Genomic DNA, 19,796 nt, shown 5'->3' with positions numbered 1-19,796 from the left:
GAGCCAGGACTCTGAGCCAGTTCTGATGCCAAGCCTAGGGCTCCTTCAACTATATTCAGCTTCCACATTCTGCAGAATAAATCTGTTTGCTCTCATCTTGCCATAGTGATATCCCCTAGTGCCCTGAAAAAGCAAAATAAACCAAATTATCTTGCTTGGGTGAAGAAAAGAAAAGCTTTTAATTACCTTAAGAAGATCTACCACAGTCTCAGCAAATCCCACCACATACATAGCAACAGCCACTGCATTGGCAAAAGCAAAGATCAAGCCTATAGACCCACCAAACTCGGGCCCTAAGCTTCTGGAAATAAGGTAGTAGGCCCCACCTGAAACAAGAAATGAACATGCTTTACACTGAGGAACTTTTAGAGGATTTAGTTTGTATGACCAAATAATTTTGAATGTCTGAGAACATTTAAAATACTAATTATTCTAATAAAAATATTATAAATCCTAGTAATTTTAGAAATCTTGTTCACTGTAATGAATAACTTAGCCCTGCCTTATATTCTGTATATAATCTACAATAGAACTACTCTGACTAAGTAAAATCCAATTTATTGAAACCTATAATACACAAATGCTACTAATAAGAATACAGCAAACTTTACCCCACAAATTCTTTGTCTTTTAAAAAACTTCATTGGAGAGTTCAAGTTAATAATGTAACTGAAGTAAAATTTCATATCTGAAATTTCCAGGAACAGGCAGGCCCAGGCAGAGAATGAAGTGGATAAAGTTTATCATTGTCGTTCTAACTTGCTTTCTGGTATAATTACTGGTACACATGTACTACATTAAAAAGGTACCTGTATAGTGCTATGGATTATCCGCTCTATAAATCAGACTTAGTTTTGATGGTTTTAGCTCAAGAAGGCATGGTTATTGCCAAATACCCATATGTGTATGGGTGTGGCAAATGGGAAGTAAGGTAGGGAGGGCCTGGAACGATTGCTTCTCCCTTGGACCTTGAAAAGAAGGTTCTGCTCATGGCTGTATACTTCTGGGCACAGGAAAGACTGAGCCAGAATAGTTAACTACCTCAAGAGTTCTGAGAGCATGTTACTGAAGGTTAAGATGACTAGATGTTGAAAGGCCTAGATAACTAGGTGTTATCACAGACCGTAGTGAATCAATGACTTCCTATACTGAGCTAGCCTTAGAAGTAGACAGAATTGGTAAAGGAATGACACTGGACACACATATCTACAGCCAAAATTATCCTTCACTGAAAAGTTTTCACTGTTTCCTCCACCATAGTGACTCCTTTGGGTTAAGACGACAACATCCTCTCTAAAAATGTAAACTTTTATTTGGGTGGGGCAAATCCCCATGACTTTCTTTGTCCTGATTACATTAAATAAGTTAACAGCAAGTTACTAGGCTTGGTCAAAATGAGAGACAGGCAGGAGCTGTGAGAGGAGCTGTTTTGTAGGTAGGATGGTGTTTTAGAAGGCCCTGGGTAGGGAGATCTGGATAAGGTACCCAAGTAGAGACCCCAGGAGCCAAAACAGAATTGGAGGGGGAAGAAAGGAAGCTAGAAGAACAATAAGACAAGCTTCAACCCCTCATTCTCTGCCCAGGCCTGCTTGTTCCTGGATGATTTGAAAGTAACTCTTTGTTTTATTTGTTTTTATTTTCTTTTTAAGAAACTTCTCAAGCTGATTGGCCATTAGGAGCATAGTGTTGGGGTGAACTCTGAAGGCTCACTGAGTGGGAAGTGTCAGTGGTGTCAGCTGGGGTGCTGGAGAAGACCCCTTCTGAGGGGCCCTGGGAGAGAGCCAGTGGGGTCCGTCCAAGGCACAAAGAAACCGTTTATTTCACTCTAATACTCTATGCTTTCTTTCTAGACACCTGGTCATTCTCTACTTTATAAACATGTTTAATCACAGGAAGTGGGCCAAAAAAATCTTTTCTGGAGATCTCTTAATTTTAGTGGAAAAGAATCATGCCTTGCTGTTTAAATTTTGGATTATTTTGTTTTGTTTTAGGGCTTCTGGGGACTAAGTATCAATGTACAAATTTTACTTCCAACATTAAACCAACTCTAGACACTACTACATAATCAAAGCTTATAGCCGTAAGTACATGAATTGGCTTACCTCCTCTTACTACTCCATTTGTGCAAATAGCGGACATAGAAATACCTGTGAGTGTTGTCACTACCACACTCAGGCCAATGATGATGACTCCAAGACCTGAAAAATCCCCCAAGAAAGGTGTTTGGCTCCAGTACTTCAAGAAGTCACCAGTACTTCAGGAGGCAGCCGTCTGAATCTTGTCAAGGAAGGAACATCTCCCTATGAAAAACCTGAAACGTTCTAAAAGATCCCATTCCGTCTAGGTCTAGGAAGGTCTAGGAAGCACCTGAAATGTACTAAACTTTAAAACTGAAGCTGTGTCGAGAAGTCATTTCCCAAGAAACACCGGCAAGAGGTGTGCAGTAGCCTGAGAAATAAAGCATTTACCCAAGGAATTTGAGCGTCTGGAAATCAGGACCTGCAACGTGCCAGAGAGGACCATTAGAAAAGAGACCACAGCTGACGAGAGTAGGCCAGGACTATACGCACAGTACCTTGTGTTTCCTTCTGTGTCCAGCTCATCCACATAGTTAGCCAGGCTTCAAGAACATTGGGCTGCTTTCTTGTTCCCACCAAAAAGAAGTATAATAAAAAGGTTTTGCCTACCCGTAGCAAGTGATGAGAGCATTTAGATATCTTAGAAATTTTACCTCCACGAACAAACCCGTTAGTTGCTATTGCAGAAGTTGACAACCCAGTAATAGAAGTTACCATGGTGGAAAGAAGAATTATGAGAACTCCAAGACCTGTTAGCAATGAAAGACAGAAGATATTACATTTTACTTTTCTTCCTTGGATTCCCTACTGCTGCAAACTATACTGCTTTGAATTTAAGTGTTCACATCCAAGCCTTGGGCCCCAGTGGAGTTCCTTCGTGCTAAGGAGAAACGGGTTTGCCTGGCGTAAAGACCAAGTTGGAGAACTGCTCATTATGATGAAGGATGGTTTCCAAAAGCAAACACAATCTAAAATGCAGCCCTGGAAAGGAAAAGCTGACTGACGCTGGTGTCCTGGGAGAGAAACCACCCTGGCTGCGAAAAGAGAAAACATAACATTTGACCTTCTCTCTTGCTGGAGAGGAACCTGAATGAGAAAGTTGGGAGTTTGACAAAGGTTAAATCCTTCTCCATTTTTCTTGCATCTCTTTTGCCTGGCAGGGGGTAAAAAAAATGAACCAACTTGGATTACCTTTGAAAACACTCCAGAAAGGTCAGTGGTGAACTATTTGAGCCTGTGTTGCCTTTACCTTACAAATGATCATGCGGGTCACAGGTTTAATTACCTCCTCTGACATATCCATTTGTAGCAATAGCAGAGGTGGATAAACCAGTGATAGCAGTCACTGTCACGGCTAAGCCGATGATAATCACACCAAGACCTCAGTTGAGAGAGGAAAAATAAAGGCGATTAAATGGTGGAATAATCCATTAGATCATTTACATAAAAGCCAGCAAGTCTAGAGTAATCACCAAAGGACCACATTTGAGTTTAACAAGTTGGTCTGGAAATCACCACAGAGGAAATGCCCAGCATTGAAGTTTTCTGCCTGAAGTAGCACAGATCCAAGAAACTCAAGACCTAAGCTGTGCAGTGCAAAGTTTCACATAACCGAACAGCTATGGCTGGTCAAAATTCAACATGAACCTCACTGTTTATGAAGTTCCAGACACCCATAAACATAATAATTGGTCTGAACAATCCCAAACTGTTAATATTACGAGAGTGTAGATGTTCATCCTTCCAGGGAAGTATCTTTTTATGTATATTCGATTGTGTAGGAGTGGGAAATTACATATAGTATAGAAAATTGTTCATCTGGCAGATGAGTAAAGTAGAAAGAATCAAATCAAACTACATTTACTTATTGGCTATGTGAACTCTGGCAAGTTACCTATTTTCTGAGCCAAAAATGACAATGAAATTAGAAAGAATGCGCGTGTAAAGTGGCCGTGTATAAAGAAAGTAGTGGCGTGTATAAAGACAGAATGCATGTGTAAAGTAAAGTAGCATAGTGCATAGAACACAGCACATAATCAATGGCACTGCTTTTTGATCAAATCCACAATAGTCATAACAGCTATTGTTTATTAAAAGCCAGCTATATATCCAGCTGTGCTAGGCGGTATGTGAAATGCAAGGAAAAATAAAAATGAAAAAAGCTGCCCTCAAAGATCTTATGGTTCAGAATCATTTATTATGAGAGGGAGAAAGTAGACCAGAATTCAGAGGAAAGCAAGGCTGCTTTCAGTTTCAGGAAATACACAGCTAGGAGGACACTGAAGGGTAGCAGAATATGCTGTCCCAAAATTTGCCACTTTAGCATAAGGATTATTTTGAGCTAAAGACAGTTGAAAAGAAGAAGATACCGCTTATTTGCCTAAAGGCAGGACATAGATTTGTAATGGCGTCTCCTCTTTCCTCTATACTGGGGACAGTTATCAGCTAGAGACTGGAGACAGCTGGAGATGGTACTAGAGGAATCCATATAGACTTTACTAACTAGCCCTTATCTTCCATTAGTTCCCCCATGTATTTGCCTTCCCACAATGTGCCACTCTAGAAACTCAGTCTTTTCCTTTGTCTTGTTACTTCTCTAAAAATGTGTTTTTCTGTTAAGATGCTTGTATAAGCCCAAGTTCTAACCACCCCTTTGAGTTACTCAGTGCTAAAGATTCCCGTGTGCATGCACGATGCACATATTAATAAACTTCTGATTGTTTTTCTCTTGTTAATCTGTGTGTTGTCAGTCTACTTTACAGGGCCCTAGGCAATGAGCCTAAGATGAGTAGAGGGAAAACAGTTTTTCCTCCCCTACATTACCCTCCTCAGTGGAGATCAACCTTAAATTCAGGGAGAACTTGTAGGCACTGAAATCACCCTGGCTCCAGCCAGAATGTGCTTGCCTAGGTCTGTTTGGTGTGTTCCTTGACATAAAGTGAATGCTTCATAATTGTTGTTGATAGCCTCGCTTGTTCCAAGGATGATAAAAAGGGCAGTTAGCCAGGAGAGGCTGCGCTCTCTCTGGCCATGCCCTAGAAAAAGGGGAAGTGGAAGGATGTTAAGGACAGAAATGGGAATGAGGTATCGGAAGCTGGCTCTTTTGATGCCTCCAGTTATATCCTGGCTCTAGCAGAAGTTTCTAGGCTATTTTACAGTTAAAGTGCAGAGGAAGAGGCTAACCATGGGTATGAGATGCAAACTTAGACTATATTGGTTTGGCCCCTATAGATTCCTGCACATTTGGTGTTATAAGAAATGCTTGCACTAAATTCTTTGTATCTTTTGCAGGGATCCTGGGGTGAGTGTCGCCTCTACATCACTGTGCAACTTCAAGTCTGTGTGCCAGTAAAGGTGACTTCTTTTTTTTTTGCACTTTATTTTAACTCAACTTTATTTTGAGGAAGTTTGATACCAAATGTTTAGCTCACCCCAGCAACAGTAGAGAGCCAAATAGTTTGCATTTCATGACATTAAACCTACTCTGACTTTTATTATTTCCCTACCCCTTATATTCCCTTTGCCTTTATTTTCCACACAATTCTTAATTTATCCTTTGGCATCATATATATTTCTGTAAACTGTCTAAAATCCTGGAACAAAGTTGTATGCATTTAAACAGCAAGGGATTTGCTTCCCTCTCACAATCAAACATAAAATCCCAGGGCAAAAGCAGCTTAGAAAACATTCAGTTCATAGTTTTCTCAAACTTCAGTCCTTGAACCACCTGCTTCAGGAAATGCCTGGGGTGCTTATTAAAAATGCCCAGACTTACTGACTTTGGATCTTTCCAAGTGAATCCCAGGATTCTGCAGTTTTGTAACTATCTTCCCAGGTGATGGTTATGCACCCCATGGTCTGAAGATTATTGTTGAGCTACCCTCAGCCAATCGCAATTTGTGTCTGCCTGTTCAGCAACGTTCTTCAAAGAATTGATTGGGAAACAATTAATCCAGCTCCCTAATTTTCAGATGAGACAGTGAAACACACCAAATATAAATGACTTGCTTTTCATGCCCTTCTTCCTTGCTTGATGTTTAAGTTTATTGGATACCATCATGCCCCAGCCAAGATGGTCAAGACAGAGAACAACTAGATGGCATTATCAGCTCATTCTACCAATTGCTTTTGGGGACAAGGCAGCCAGAACTTATAGCCCCAGATGGTTACCCAAGGACTGTAGCTACCATTACTCCTGGCTACAGCTTCCTTCTGGCTTTTTCCCCAGGGTCTGAGCTTGAAAGTATATTCAGGTTTCTTCCCCAGGCTACCCCCAAAGCCAGAAGGGGGTACTGCTTGTACGTGTTTGTCTTCTTTCCCAGTAAAGGGGACCCAGTTTGGACCCAGATGGTGACTTAATCAACTCCTTCAGCTTTAAGTTCATGACAAAGTCCAGTAAAACGGAGTAAGGGTGATAGTAAGTTTCTACTACTCACTAAAGTCTATTTTCTCGGAATAAAAAAAAAAACAAAAAACCTCCATTCAAAGGAAAACCCACTGGACACCCATTTAGGTAGAACTCTACTCTCTTCTGAAGTTGGATTTGACTACTTAAATAAAAGATCCTTATTAAAACAATACTGATGTCTGAAAGTATAATAAACAGTTTAGCAGAAGATAGAATTCTTCATATTCTACAATTTTGCAATAAACATGAAACTGGGTTGACTGTGAAGAATAATGTAAGATCTGATTAAATTTCAGATTTTTACCCAAACATACGGATTTTAAATAAGTTGCATTAAAAAGAATCACTCCTGCCCTGGGCTACACTCACACCTCCAAACAAAGTAATGTTTCCTGATGATCTCAATAAGTTACTAAACTGCCCTTAAAAAACTAATTTTGCATGAAACCCTGGAGCAACAGTTTGGCAATATTAAGATGCAGATTTTCCATGGAATAGCATATACTTATTTTGGACCCTGAGGCTGTAAGTGTTCATTTGATATGCATCATAAAGCCAGCAAGAAGCCCTTTGTCAGGAGCCCAGCAGTTGCCAAACACACAAAGAGGAAAAACTATGGGAACTGGTTCCAGCTCTTTTTCGCATTAAGTCTTCTGGTGATTCTGAATCTGTTTTGAGGAGCGAAGGCAATAAATAATGACCAAGTACCTTTTAAATGTGAATTGAGACACATTTTGGAGTAGAATCTGAAAGCACATCTGAACTTCTGTGTTCTTGATACTAATGATTTATAGGTGTGCCCCCCACAAAGTGAACCTATAATGTGTTTTCCATATAGAGAGTAGAACATCATTAATTTTTATCACATTGAATCAGAAACTTTTATATAATTCAAATAAATTTTTATATAAATTTTAGTGGTATACTCACAATAAAAATATTTGCCACAGGAAACAATACTTTAAATAAAATACAATATTTAAAAACATTAAATAAGCACTCAAAATAATTTCAACATCATCTATTTCCATTTAGCAAAATTACCAACAGTTATATACATTATCTTGGTCTTTTTGCCTATCTTTTTAAGCTTCTATCTGGCAATAGTTTATTAACCTTTGTTTTCTTACTACTTGTACCTGCAAGTAACACTGTTTTCCCTGGAAAATGTTCAACAATTCAGCATTTTTATTAGTCAAGTCACAGTTTCACCAATTTTCCCACAAGTTATTTTTGTTCAGTGTTGTTTTGCTAATAATCGTAAGGGGGATATTCTGATGAATGTCAGTATGCCCCAAAATATGAATACTATTATTTAAGATGAATGTATCTCTGTATACTTGTACACCTAAAACTCTATGAAACGATGAAATATTTACTTGAGCATTTATCTGGTTGGCAGGCTGGAAAATTCCAGTCTCCCAGGAGTTAACACTTTACCTGTCTACTCTGACAGACATTGTCAAAGAGGCAAAGTAAAAGAGCCCAAGTGCAGATTAATTCTGCGATCTTCATTTCACATTCAGTGTTAATGGTGAAAACAAGTTGCTTATTGAGTTTTTAATTTACACTGAAAACTACATAGGAGGGGAAAAGTGCTTACCGATCCCAGCTTCTCCAACAATCCAGGAGAGGCGAATGAAGAGCATGACACCCCAGATATTCAGCATACATCTTACCTGTGGGTTGAGGGAGCATGGAAAATGACATGAGAAGTGACAGTGGGGCAGCACCCAGCCGTCTTTGTAACTCTAGTGTTCAGGCCTTATTAACACTTAGTCCACTAGGACATTGAACAGATAGTTTTCATTTGTAAACACAGAAGCTTTCTCACCAGCACACCTTTCACCCATCCAAACTTCACGACACCGGCTTGGTCTTCTTCCTTGTTTTCAGCTTGTTCATCGCCAGGCATCCCATCCCCGTTGGCAACCACGTCAGCTGAACCCGGGGCCACTGACACATTCTGCATTTTTACAGAGAGCAAAACATGGTATTTGGTCAACACATGGTTCCATAAAACTTCCAGAGGCAAATAAAAACAATTGACGTGAAACTTGAGGAAAAAAACAAACGTATTTCAGTCATTTTAATAAGACGATTATTTTTTGCCCTGGGAGTTTATGCGTTCATTTTGTGGGTGATTTTAGGCACTACTGAGTCTGCAAGGGTGGTAAAGGAAACGGGACGGTTCTTCTACTGGTGAGAATATTACCTTAGGGAAAAACGATGGAATTTGGATAAATTTAGAATACAAAAAGATCAAAAGAGAGAAGGGGGAATGCAAGGTGGGGAGGAAAGCTTATCAAGAGTGAATGAGGGTCTTTTAGAAAGCAAGGTACGAGGGCCAGAAAGTTAACCTTCCTCACTAATGCAGTGTTTGGCCTTCTTTCCATTCACCTCCCTGGGCTTCATTTTATCCATCTAGAAAAAAATGGTAACCAAACTTCTCCACTCACATCAGAGTATCTTTAAGAAGATTCAATAGAAGTAACACATAGAAGTTTTCTTTAAAAAAAAAATAGTTTAGAGTATTCTTAAAATACTCTAAAGTTGTAAAGGCTCTGTATGGCTACAAGAATGATACTCCAGTAGGGGAATTTTCTTTCAGATTTGATATACGTTGCCTGAGAATTGTTGGATGTGCAATAGTGTTGTACGGAAGGTAAGAAGCCTCCACACTGACGACTAGAAAGGTAAGCTGAGTAGAAATAAGAAGTAAGTACTCTAGAAAAGGTCGAAACCTTTACTGAGGTTGTTTTTCTTTTTCCTGTGGCCTTATTTTGAAAACGATCTTCCTTGTCAGTAGGATAGTCTCTGAATTTAATGGGGAAGGAAATAGCTATGTTTCTCTCAAGTTAAGAACAAACAACTCTCTAGCTTTTCTTTTAGGTTTGACTGAATAATTTCAGATGCCGTCGACTTAGTTTAGCCTATCTAGCACTTACCTGACTCTTTAATGGTTAGACCACACTCTGTTAAGCTCCCCGAAAGCCACCTTCTCCAGTAAGGATTTTGAAATTATTAGGAAATTTTTTTAGATGCAGCAGTTGATTACCATTATTAAAGAACAACTTTATCTTGTTTAAGTGGTCTAAACTGGTGTAAGTCTAGGATGACGTGTTCTGACATGACTAGCTAAGAGGCCTTAGACACGGGCATATTTTCCCTCTAAAATGGGACTGGTATGATGTAAATATTCAGTGTTTATTATAAGGACTTTATTTGGGGACGACTGAAGTTCTCGCTCTTGCCATGATCAAGAGTTCTTGCTTCTTTGGGCTTTGATGTACCACTAGCCTACCCACTGTAAGATGACCCTAATCTGGGCTGTTTACTCCAAGGTGATTTTGATTCCTTGTCTCCTTCTTCCAGCAAGTCCTCTAAGCAAGGATTTCTCCCAGTTTTGTTCTCCCATAAGACTTTTTTCATGATACTAGTGTGACACTTGGGTAACCAATGTAATATAATGTGATGAGAGTTATTGTATGTGAACTGAATTGGAGGAAGATGGTGGTATGGGTTACTTCTCAATACCAACCAAGGGCCTGCCATTCAGCAGGCCATCGATAAACAGTATTGAATTGAAGGCCACGCGATCTCTACCACCTCAAAGCAGATGACCTAGCTTCTTTTTATCCATTCTTGCCTCCTATTTCTTTTTCTTCCTTCCCTCTTGGGTATGCCATTTCTCACTGTTTCCTCTGTGCAGGCCACATTAAATAAGAGACAGAAAGTGAATGAATCCCAAGTCAGATCATCTTACTAGTTTCTGACGGCATTAGGAAAAACTTGAATGGCATGGGAAACTGAAATTAAAGGTTAAAATTTAGTCTTGAATTACCTGAGAAATATCTTAATCAAGCATCCTCAGTCCCTATTTACACAGGTAGTTGAAAGCTGACCTCATATAGTCACACCAATGTAAGACATGGATAAACAAAGTCCATAGAAACTGAGGCTGAACTGGGCAGAAACTGGTGATTTATAGCAGCCACAAATGCAAGTCACGCATGTAATTCAAAATTTTTCAGTAGGTACTTCAAAAACAGTGAAAAGAAATTAGTGAAATAACTTGGGGTCAGGTATGGATCCTTACATTAAAAAATACATTTCATTTTTGCAGACTATCGTATTTCCCATATTTGTAATATAAATATTCATTAGCAGTAGGGGCACCTACTGTACAGGGACCGGAATTACAGACTATTTTAATAATATACTTTACTTAATAGATCTGTATAAAATATTATGTCAGCATATGGTCATTATAAAAATATCGATGAGATATTGTACATTCTTTTTTTCCATACTATGTCTTTGGAATCCAGTGTGTGTTTTACACTGATAGTACATCTCAATTTGTACTGACCATATTTCAAGCGCTCAATAGCCACATGTGGCTAGAGTTATCATATTGGATCCTCACGAGTCTATACAATACAGTCGATTACAGATGGATGAAATATTTGAGGTTGTTCTCCAGTCAATTAAAAATTATATTTTTCTCTGACAGGATTCTGTATTCATAAGGCAGCTGAGTAGTTCAAATGTAACTTTTATTTTGCATAACTGGAAAAATCAATGGGAGCAAGGAATTGAGGAATGTGTTAAAATACTCATGAATGTTAAAGAGATTACTTGGTCAGGAGATTCATTTATTTGATTTGATTTGAGAAAAACTTTTTAAATTGTCAATATTCTAGTTAGTCAAGATCCCATGGCCAGGGCTTCCGTGGTGGCGTAGTGGTTAAGAATCCGCCTGCCAGTCCAGAGGACACGGGTTCGAGCCCTGGTCCGGGAAGATCCCACATGTCGCGGAGCAACTAAGCCCATGCACCACAACTACTGAAACCTGCGTGCCTAGAGCCCGTGCTCTGTAACAAGAGAAGCCACTGCGATGAGAATCCCACGCACCACAACCAAGAGTAGGCCCCGCTCGCCGCAACTACAGAAAGCCCGCGTGCAGCAACGAAGACCCAACACAGCCAAAAATAAATAAATTAAATAAATTAAAAAAAAAAAAAAATAGATCCCATGGCCAGACCATCAGCGGTTACTCAGTCAAGGAGAAGGCAATTTCCTCTTTCTGGGTTAATTGGGGAGTCCATGAGACAGAACTTTAGTCACTCACTTTTTAAAGGCAATCTTGGCAATAAAACCCATGTTTCCTGATTAAACCTGAACTTGAGGGTTTGGTTCAGGAAACTGCTCTGCTCTCTGATGAATTCTGATGGTAACTTTGACCCTTAGATCTGGATTGATGAGAATACCAATGATTGTAAAAAAAAACAAAAAACAAACAAACAAAACAATATCTTACAATGTAGGCTAAAGAATAAATGGGATATTTTAAATTTCTCCTTAAGTGAACATTTCTATCTGATGGATACCCTTCTGGTTACAGTTTAACAGTTCTTCAGTTTATCACTGGGACATCACAATGTGAAGCAAAAATAATATTCTATGAGGGCGTGTCAAGGAAATCATTATATATAGAAATTAGTAAGGCAATAATTTTCTAAATTATTAAAAAACAGAGTCACTGTAGGATCTTCAACTCTCTCGTAGGTAAGTATGTTCAACCTGCTAGAGTTTCAAAGTTTTAAATATATTTATAACACAGAGGGGAATAATCCCTCGAATGTATATTTCTTCCATTGACAATAAAGGTCTGATGGTAAATTTATAAGTACAGAATCCATTCCCATTCCTTGCTCTCATGTGGGAGCTGAAAAATCCCTGCACCATATAGACTAGGAGACTTGGAATCTAGTTTTGGCAATGTGATTAATTCAGTGCTTGTCCTCCAGAAGTTACTTCACCTTTCCTGGATACTGCCAGTGAGGATAAATCCAGTGGGTTTTCTGAAAATCTTACTTTGAAGTAGTTTACTCTAAGGCAAAATCATTTCTCTATGCTTGCCATCTCCCTCTTCTAACATGTCGAAGCAAAACTTGGTTTCACTCTTTAATAAATGTCTCCTTTGTAAACCCAAACAGCAATTATAAAGTTAACTTATCATCGAAGTACGGAGGGAGACTTCAGGTCGAGGGTTTGTGGGGACTTCATGGCTGTGAGCTGTAACCGGTGGCTGGCAGACTCCTGGCTGGTGCATGTTCTTGGGACCAAAGTCATAAAGACTAAAAGTTTTATGACTGTTACCTGAAACCAGTTCTTTTCCTTCATACTTTGAATTAATTTGTTTGTTCACACTCCATTACCATATATGATGACCCACAACCTTTCATAAATGCATTTTAAATTGCATAGCTGTAGGGACTGATTATTTATTTACCAAGAGTTTTACCTGTGCATTAAGTATTCAGAGAAAGTAAAATAAAGTATGTTAGAAAGAAAGAAAAGTTTGATAAAGGGCTTTCCCCCCTCCAGTATTGTTAAACTATCACGTGCAGTTTAAGTAAATTCCTGATGGATTTTTCTAGAAGATGAAAGATTAAATTATTTTATTTAGTATAAAATATGTGATTTTTCAGACCCCAGAAAAATAACAAATGCCTTTCTAGCTATCATCAAAGAAGAAAAAAATACATATCTTTTTCTTTAAGTTCTAAAGAGATAATATTTGCTATGATATATGTTTTCAACTTTTCAGCCTTTAATCTCAGGATGGTGGAAATCTTAGACCATCAAAGAGGAATAGTTCCATAAATGTTTAGGCCTAGGTGATTCCCTCCCCATTGTTTTAAAGTTTCTTTTACTATTGAAATATTTAAACATATGCAATAGTAGGGAGAATAATATATCTCATGTATCCATCATTCAGCTTCAACAATTATTGACATATTGCCAATATTATTCCACTTAAACTTCTCACACCCCTGCCACTGAATAATTTTAAAACCAATCCCAGTAAGGACCAGATAATTCCTAAGGTTCATTTCAGAATGAAAAATATGTAATTCTAATCATATTTCTATATCGTATTGATCAATATTATTATGTTTATACATTGCTATCCCTTTGTGGTAAAGGGGAGTATTTTAAATTATGAAAATGAGAGGGATTTTTTTTTCTTGTTTTTAAAGTTACTATACACCATGCCACCAGTGGTCACACTTTATAATCACAGTATTTTTATTATATCTGAAAACACATAGCTCACACACAAATTGACTTGTATTTTTGAAAACTTAAGCCAAAAGGTAGCTATGTATAATAAACCAGCATGAGAAAGTAAAATTAAAATATTCTTAACATTTTCCAAGTGTACCTTTAAGGGAACTCCCATTCTATTCACCACCTATCACTGAACTAGTTATAATGTGAAATTAATCATTTTTTGTTTTTTGTTTTGTTTCCACAGATTAGTTTAATAGTGCAAGCTCCCAGGGAAGCTGGTCTTGGGTACTAAGAAACTCTAACAAGTATTAAAATGAATCTTTAGTTGCAGAGTTTCATTCTAACAAATATTTTAAGGGTGCCTTCTGGTCTTCACTGGCCTTCAGAGCATTTATTGCCTATTTTATCTGGCTGTCATTAAATTAGTGATTATTTATAAATTTGGATATCCCCAATTTTAATGCAAAAGTTCCAAATTTGAACTTTGAATCGCTTTAGAAAAGATTATTTTCTAGAGAAAGCATTTGTAGATTTTTGTTTGTTCTTTTACAGAAGATAAGCACTTATACATTGATTTATGTGGTTTAATGTTTGTTAACTTGATTATATGTCCTTTACTTCTATCCATAACTATGGCTTTTGACTTATAAAATTCTAGAGAGTAGAGATGAAATCTCTTTAACTCATTTTATAGAGTAGCTCTTGTAAATAAGTGGCTAGTAAATGCTTTTGATAATGACAATGAAAATGACTGAGACCTACAATCAATTCTGTGAGAGAAGCAGCATGGTCTCTTGCCACAGTGCCTCCAACAGGGAAGAAATTAGGATCTCCTGCCCAGCCCATCATGACTGAGTTGAGATTTCTTCCTTGTGCATGAGTTCCACCATTTTCTATAGCTGTCGAATGAGCTGAGGCAAAGTGCTGTGGGAGAGTAGGCTGGGGATGGAAAATAGTGACAAAAAGCTTGGACTCTGGAGTCATGCAACCATGGGTTCACCTTATTACCCATGTGACCTTGGCTTCCTGACCTTGGAAATTTACTGACTTCTTTAAGTCTTTATTTTCTCTTCTTAAAGATCCTTAGGATTTTATAAAACCTTCCCCAACTTTAAAATAGCAATAATAATAGTACCTACCTTGAAGGGTTGTCATGGGATTGAGTGAGAATTCGTCGAGTACAATGTCTGACACATAAAAATTTCTCAATAAAATTTTTGTTATTATTATACCGAGTCACTCTTTTTTTTTGGCCTCACAGATTGTGGGTTATTAGTTCCGCAACCAGGGATTGAACCGGAGGCAGTGAAACTGCTGAGTCCTAACCACTGGACCACCAGGGAATTCCCCGAGTCACTCTTAATGCTTTTATTTACAAATTATTTTTAGTTGCTAATGGCCTAAAGACCCAAATGTGAAGTCATTCCTTTGTTTTTGTTTTAATTCAGTTTCTATGCAATTGGCTTGTTAAAAATAATAATATTTACATCTTAATTTTCATAGTATTTTATACTTTTCATAGACAGTTTATTTCAGTGACATGAGAACAATGACTTTAATTGAAAGGCTTTATATTTTCCTCAATCCTTTATAATTGTATTTTTCTGAAATGCCAACAACAATGGTGGTAGTAAGGCTTAAAAACAGTTCCCTTTTGGTTAGCCCTGTAGTTAGGAATTGTGTATAAAAAGGTAGGCACAAGAATTAGGTTGGATACTAAAAGAATTATTTTTACAAAGTAGAAATACTAGATTTTTTTTTGCCAGATGTCTAATAATCTTTATGCATGTTTTGATGTGGAACGATCTCCAAAGTCTGTGGTATAATGAAAACAGCAGAGTGCAGGACAATATTGTAAAATATGTCCCAATACTTGTTTGAAAAAAATACAGACAGAAAGTTAGACAGATAGGCCTATACGCTTGTATAGGCATAGAAAATTTCTGGAAGGATTTATAAGAAACTCTCAGTAATAATTGCCTTTGAGAGAAGGTTTACTTTAGATAAGAGACATTTCAGTATATATTTTTTAGTACTTGTTAAATATTTTTTCAGTGTGTATTTTCCTTTATAAATAAAATTTAAAATAAAAGTTATCTGGTATAAAAATTACCATGACCATCATCAATAATCATTTCTTGAGTTTCTACCCATTATAGGCAACGTGCTAGACTTCGTCTGCATATAAACTAATATTCACAAGCATCCTGCAAGATCAGTTAAAGTTATGTAGCTTGTACAGTACTGCAAGTAAGGGATGGAGTCATTTTTTTCTGATTTTAACCAGTCTCCAGAAATCTGTAATTCATGGCCACCAGTATAGGCATTTAGCTCTTTACTACATAGAAAATGAAAAGGATTTCTCCACTATGATCTCAAATCATTGAGATTACAAATTCTGTCAGTATCTATCACTCCTAGAGTTTTATTTAAGGTAGAGACTTAAAATAATGTCTTTCAAACTGAGTTTTCATTTTACCTATTAGGACAAACTTATCATATAATTTTTTTCCAACTTGGAAGCTATAACCAGGATTTTCACAAAATTCAACTGATTTCTGACTAAATTTGTTCTGCCATTTAGTATGAATGTACCATTCCTACATGGCTTTTAAAGCATTATAATTAGGGATACAAAAAAATATCTCCTAACTTATACTATGTCCATTTTTTCCTACTCTTACATTATTTAAGTAAACACTATCATGTTTTTGTATACAAAATCAGTGACATGTCTGAGTATTATTGTACAATGTTTGTTCTATTGATCATTTCCAGTTGTGTTTTGAGAAACTACCATAAAATTGTCAAGGGCCACAAGGAGGTGGCAGCATAGCTACATTATACTGCAGGTCTTCATCTTTTATTTGGGAGATGGGGGGAAAGCAGGGAGAATAGCAGAATCAAATTCACTAGCAAGGAAGAAATGAATTGAAGAAGGCCCAGACTGTTAATGTCTGAAGGAGAGTGCAGAAGTAGAACATGTGGAATAAGTGCTCACAGGCTCAGCGACACTAGAATGGTCCTGGCTGTGGGAATGTACCCATTGCAGATTCCATGGTTATATACTGATTCTGCTCCCAATTTGGTTATGTGGATAGTTCTGCATGATTTAACCAAGGTGAACTACACAGAAAGAATAACTATACTTGTTCAGAATTACTTGTTCAGAATAACTATACTTGTTCAAACTATACTTGTTCTCAGTTCAGGGCATTGAGACTAAACCTAATCTTTAATGTATTTAATTTGCCATTCCTTCATATCTGAGAGAAAAGAAAATACTGTAAGTTAGTGTTAAGTCCTTGGTCTCATTTTATCTTTTCAAAAATAATATGATATCCCAAACAGCCATCAAAACTGTCAAACGCAGCTATTGCATTCCTCCCGTTTAGTCATTCAGATGGTTTTCTAACAGCAGTGTCCTCAGAGATTTTCTCCCCTTATATAAAGATTTACATACACTGTGGCTTTAGAAATTATAAATCAGCTACTTTCCTCTCTCTAGAATATCAGTCCTAACAACAATGTGAGTTGACACCATTTCCTTTTTAATAGAATTAAAATTTTACTTTCTTTTGTTGTAAATTGGGGAAGGAAGTGAGAATATTTAAATTTTGATTGCAATTTTAACAAACGATGCAGATTTAAAAATTAATGAGGTAGGGTACAGTGGAATAAAATTTCAGGTCTATGAAGACTTTGGCTCATTTCACTTCTTCAGAATAAATTGAAGTCTCTTCATAATGTAAATTTCTCTTTCTGCCCTTCCCATATCTTGATATCTTGGAAACTCCTTGTGCCTTCTCTTAACCTTCTTTTCCCTCTTTTCCTCCTCCCTTCCCCTTTTCTCATGTAGAAAAAGAAAGTGACACTTTAACTCCAGGAACTTCAAATTGCCCCAGTCTTCCTGGGGGCTGGCCTTTTTGTCTGAAATCACTACATTGCTAACTTCTTTTGATTAAAGCAGCAGGTATCCCAGATAAAATCTAAATCTTACGTCTATAAAGAAAGCAGCCATTTGGCAGAGCGCTGCTAATACAGCACACGGCACAAATAAGGCTTGGTGTAGAGAGGGGTAAAGAAACAGGGCATGGCTCCCTCTCTGGAAGTCGATTAGTCTTCAGTGGTAGGACCCAGAGTCAGGGACCCTGAGCAGCCAAGGGGAACAGGTTATGGAGAGAAGTTTTCTTGTGGAAAGAAGGATGAGCAGAAACTAAAGGGAGCTTTTCACCTTGATTAGCATCTTTCATGAGAGGAGTATTCTGAGAATTCCCAGAGTGGGCAAGCATTTAATTAAAAAATTGTTGAATGAATGAATAAATATGAAAGGAATTGTTCCACTCATTTTTTTTTTCCTTACCTTAAAACCTGGCCAAGAGTAGACTGCATTTAGATATGAGACAACTAATTATTCTTCTTAGCAAGTAATTATGTTCCATAAAGAATGCTATTCATTCCAAAGTGCGGTCCAGAAGAGCAGGAAAATAAAGTGCATCAACATATTTTAGAGCAAGTAACCGAAGAAGAAATCTACTAAGCTTATAAATGATTTGCTACAAGATTAGAGAAAGTACTGCCTCATGCTTCTAGCAGGTTGGGAACCCTGGCTCTATTCCTTAAACAATGAAAAGTTTAGCCACTTCTGCTGCTTCTGTACTTTAATTTAGTTACTTTTATATGCTTAAGTGCCTTCAGGAGCCTCAGGCAAGGTTTTGAAGAAGAAGGGATAAAATGCTGAATCTTACAAATCTCTTCTCTCTCTTTAAAGAGTATAAAAAAATACCCACGTGCACTAAAGGCTGGTACAACAGTGTTAACTACAGCAAACACTAGTGACTTTTTTTTTTTTTTAACAACTGTTGTGGAGGCATTAAGACTAAGGTGAAACCAGCTTAGTATATCTTCTGTTTATTGGGAACTAGGGACAGCTGTGTAACTAAGATGGATGGTTTGCAATAGACCTCTTCACTGGACACTTTTATATCTATAGTGTTCGTAAGAAGCAGGAGATCACCTGAAGGAGTAAGGAGGATACTTTCCCGTACCTTTAAGCTTACCTTTGCCAGTTGCTCGTGAATCTCAAGCAGGCTGGGTCGGTTGACCTTGGGCCCGCTAATGCTGCCAGTGTTGCGATAGTACTCGATCTTGGGAACAGCATCCATGGTGTTGTGGCCAAAGGTTTGTAGGTAGTATGTGTTTGTGTGAGAATCATAAGCATGAAAACTGGCATCTGTTTTCGCAGTTTCTCCAGTTTGGAGGAAGTTGTCATAGCGGTCCTGATTCCCAGGTCTAAAGCTGATTCTGAATCTGTTCTGGCCTTCATCCCCAAAAGAGGTTTCCTCATAATGTGGAGGGTCGGTGTTGTCGTTCACAGCCACACTGCTCTCATGGCTCTCATTTATGACATTCACTTGAAAGCGATTGGCATTACTGGGTGTGGAATCCAGAAATACATTGGAAGAGTTGTTCAGTGACATCTTCCGAAACGGATTTTTTGAACTAAGCTGTCTGCTTTATGGTTGCTTAAAAAAAGTCTATAGATTTCCTCCTCAAAACAAACACTAATGTGTTTACATTAGGGAGCTCCTGGCTTTTGTTCTAGAAGAACTCAATAAATAGATTCTTGATATATTGTCTCCTATACGAGCTTCAGAATGTTCTTCAAAGCTGTCAATTGGAAAAGAAAATTAGACTTGTTCCAGATAATATAAATATGTTTAAGTAGGGTTGGAGGTATGAGGGAACAGTTTTCTTTCATAAGACATACGATTTTAAATTCATTTCCTTAAAAATTACCTGTCCAGGGACCTCAGTTACCTGGGCAATTAAATCCCATAATAAATAACTGGGGACCTGCTTCGGCAAACAGAATTTCCAATGGAGTCATTAAAATGTTACCTGCGTTTGTAGTATTTGTTTGTACTCAGTGCGATTGGATTCAATATGACTTTAGAAAAGATATAACTCTACCAACTGAATAGAGTAAGAGCTGATGAGAGTATTCTCAGCCTGAAACAGAGTTCATTGACAGTACTAAATGTGGAAACCACCAAGTATTTTGTGATTGATATTAATATATATTATATAATGAATACATTTTAAAAATATTTTTAAAACTTCTAAAAAATACATTCTTGTCAGGTTATAAATATACATCCTGTCAAGATGTCTCTGAATTCTTGGGTCTTTTACTAGCCTTCAGAATGTTTCATTTGTTCATACAT

At 37.6% G+C, this 19,796-nt stretch overlaps 1 protein-coding gene across 1 annotated transcript in view; it reads right to left on the bottom strand.

Moving 5' to 3' along the window:
- SLC12A1 (solute carrier family 12 member 1) overlaps positions 1-19,049 on the bottom strand; it is a 90,571-nt gene extending 71,522 nt beyond the window's left edge. Inside the window, exons 1-5 of the mRNA XM_065871383.1 lie at positions 18,630-19,049; positions 8,321-8,452; positions 8,090-8,165; positions 2,103-2,198; positions 187-326 (exon numbers count right to left, since the gene is read on the bottom strand). Of these exons, the coding sequence (XP_065727455.1) occupies positions 187-326; positions 2,103-2,198; positions 8,090-8,165; positions 8,321-8,452; positions 18,630-19,049 (864 nt within the window). The remainder of the gene's footprint in view (positions 1-186; positions 327-2,102; positions 2,199-8,089; positions 8,166-8,320; positions 8,453-18,629) is intronic.
- Positions 19,050-19,796: the final 747 nt, after the last annotated feature.

Source organism: Phocoena phocoena, chromosome 2 (assembly GCF_963924675.1).
Source record: "Phocoena phocoena chromosome 2, mPhoPho1.1, whole genome shotgun sequence".
NCBI classification, from domain to species: domain Eukaryota; kingdom Metazoa; phylum Chordata; class Mammalia; order Artiodactyla; family Phocoenidae; genus Phocoena; species Phocoena phocoena.
This window is presented reverse-complemented; position numbering and strand designations above follow the sequence as displayed.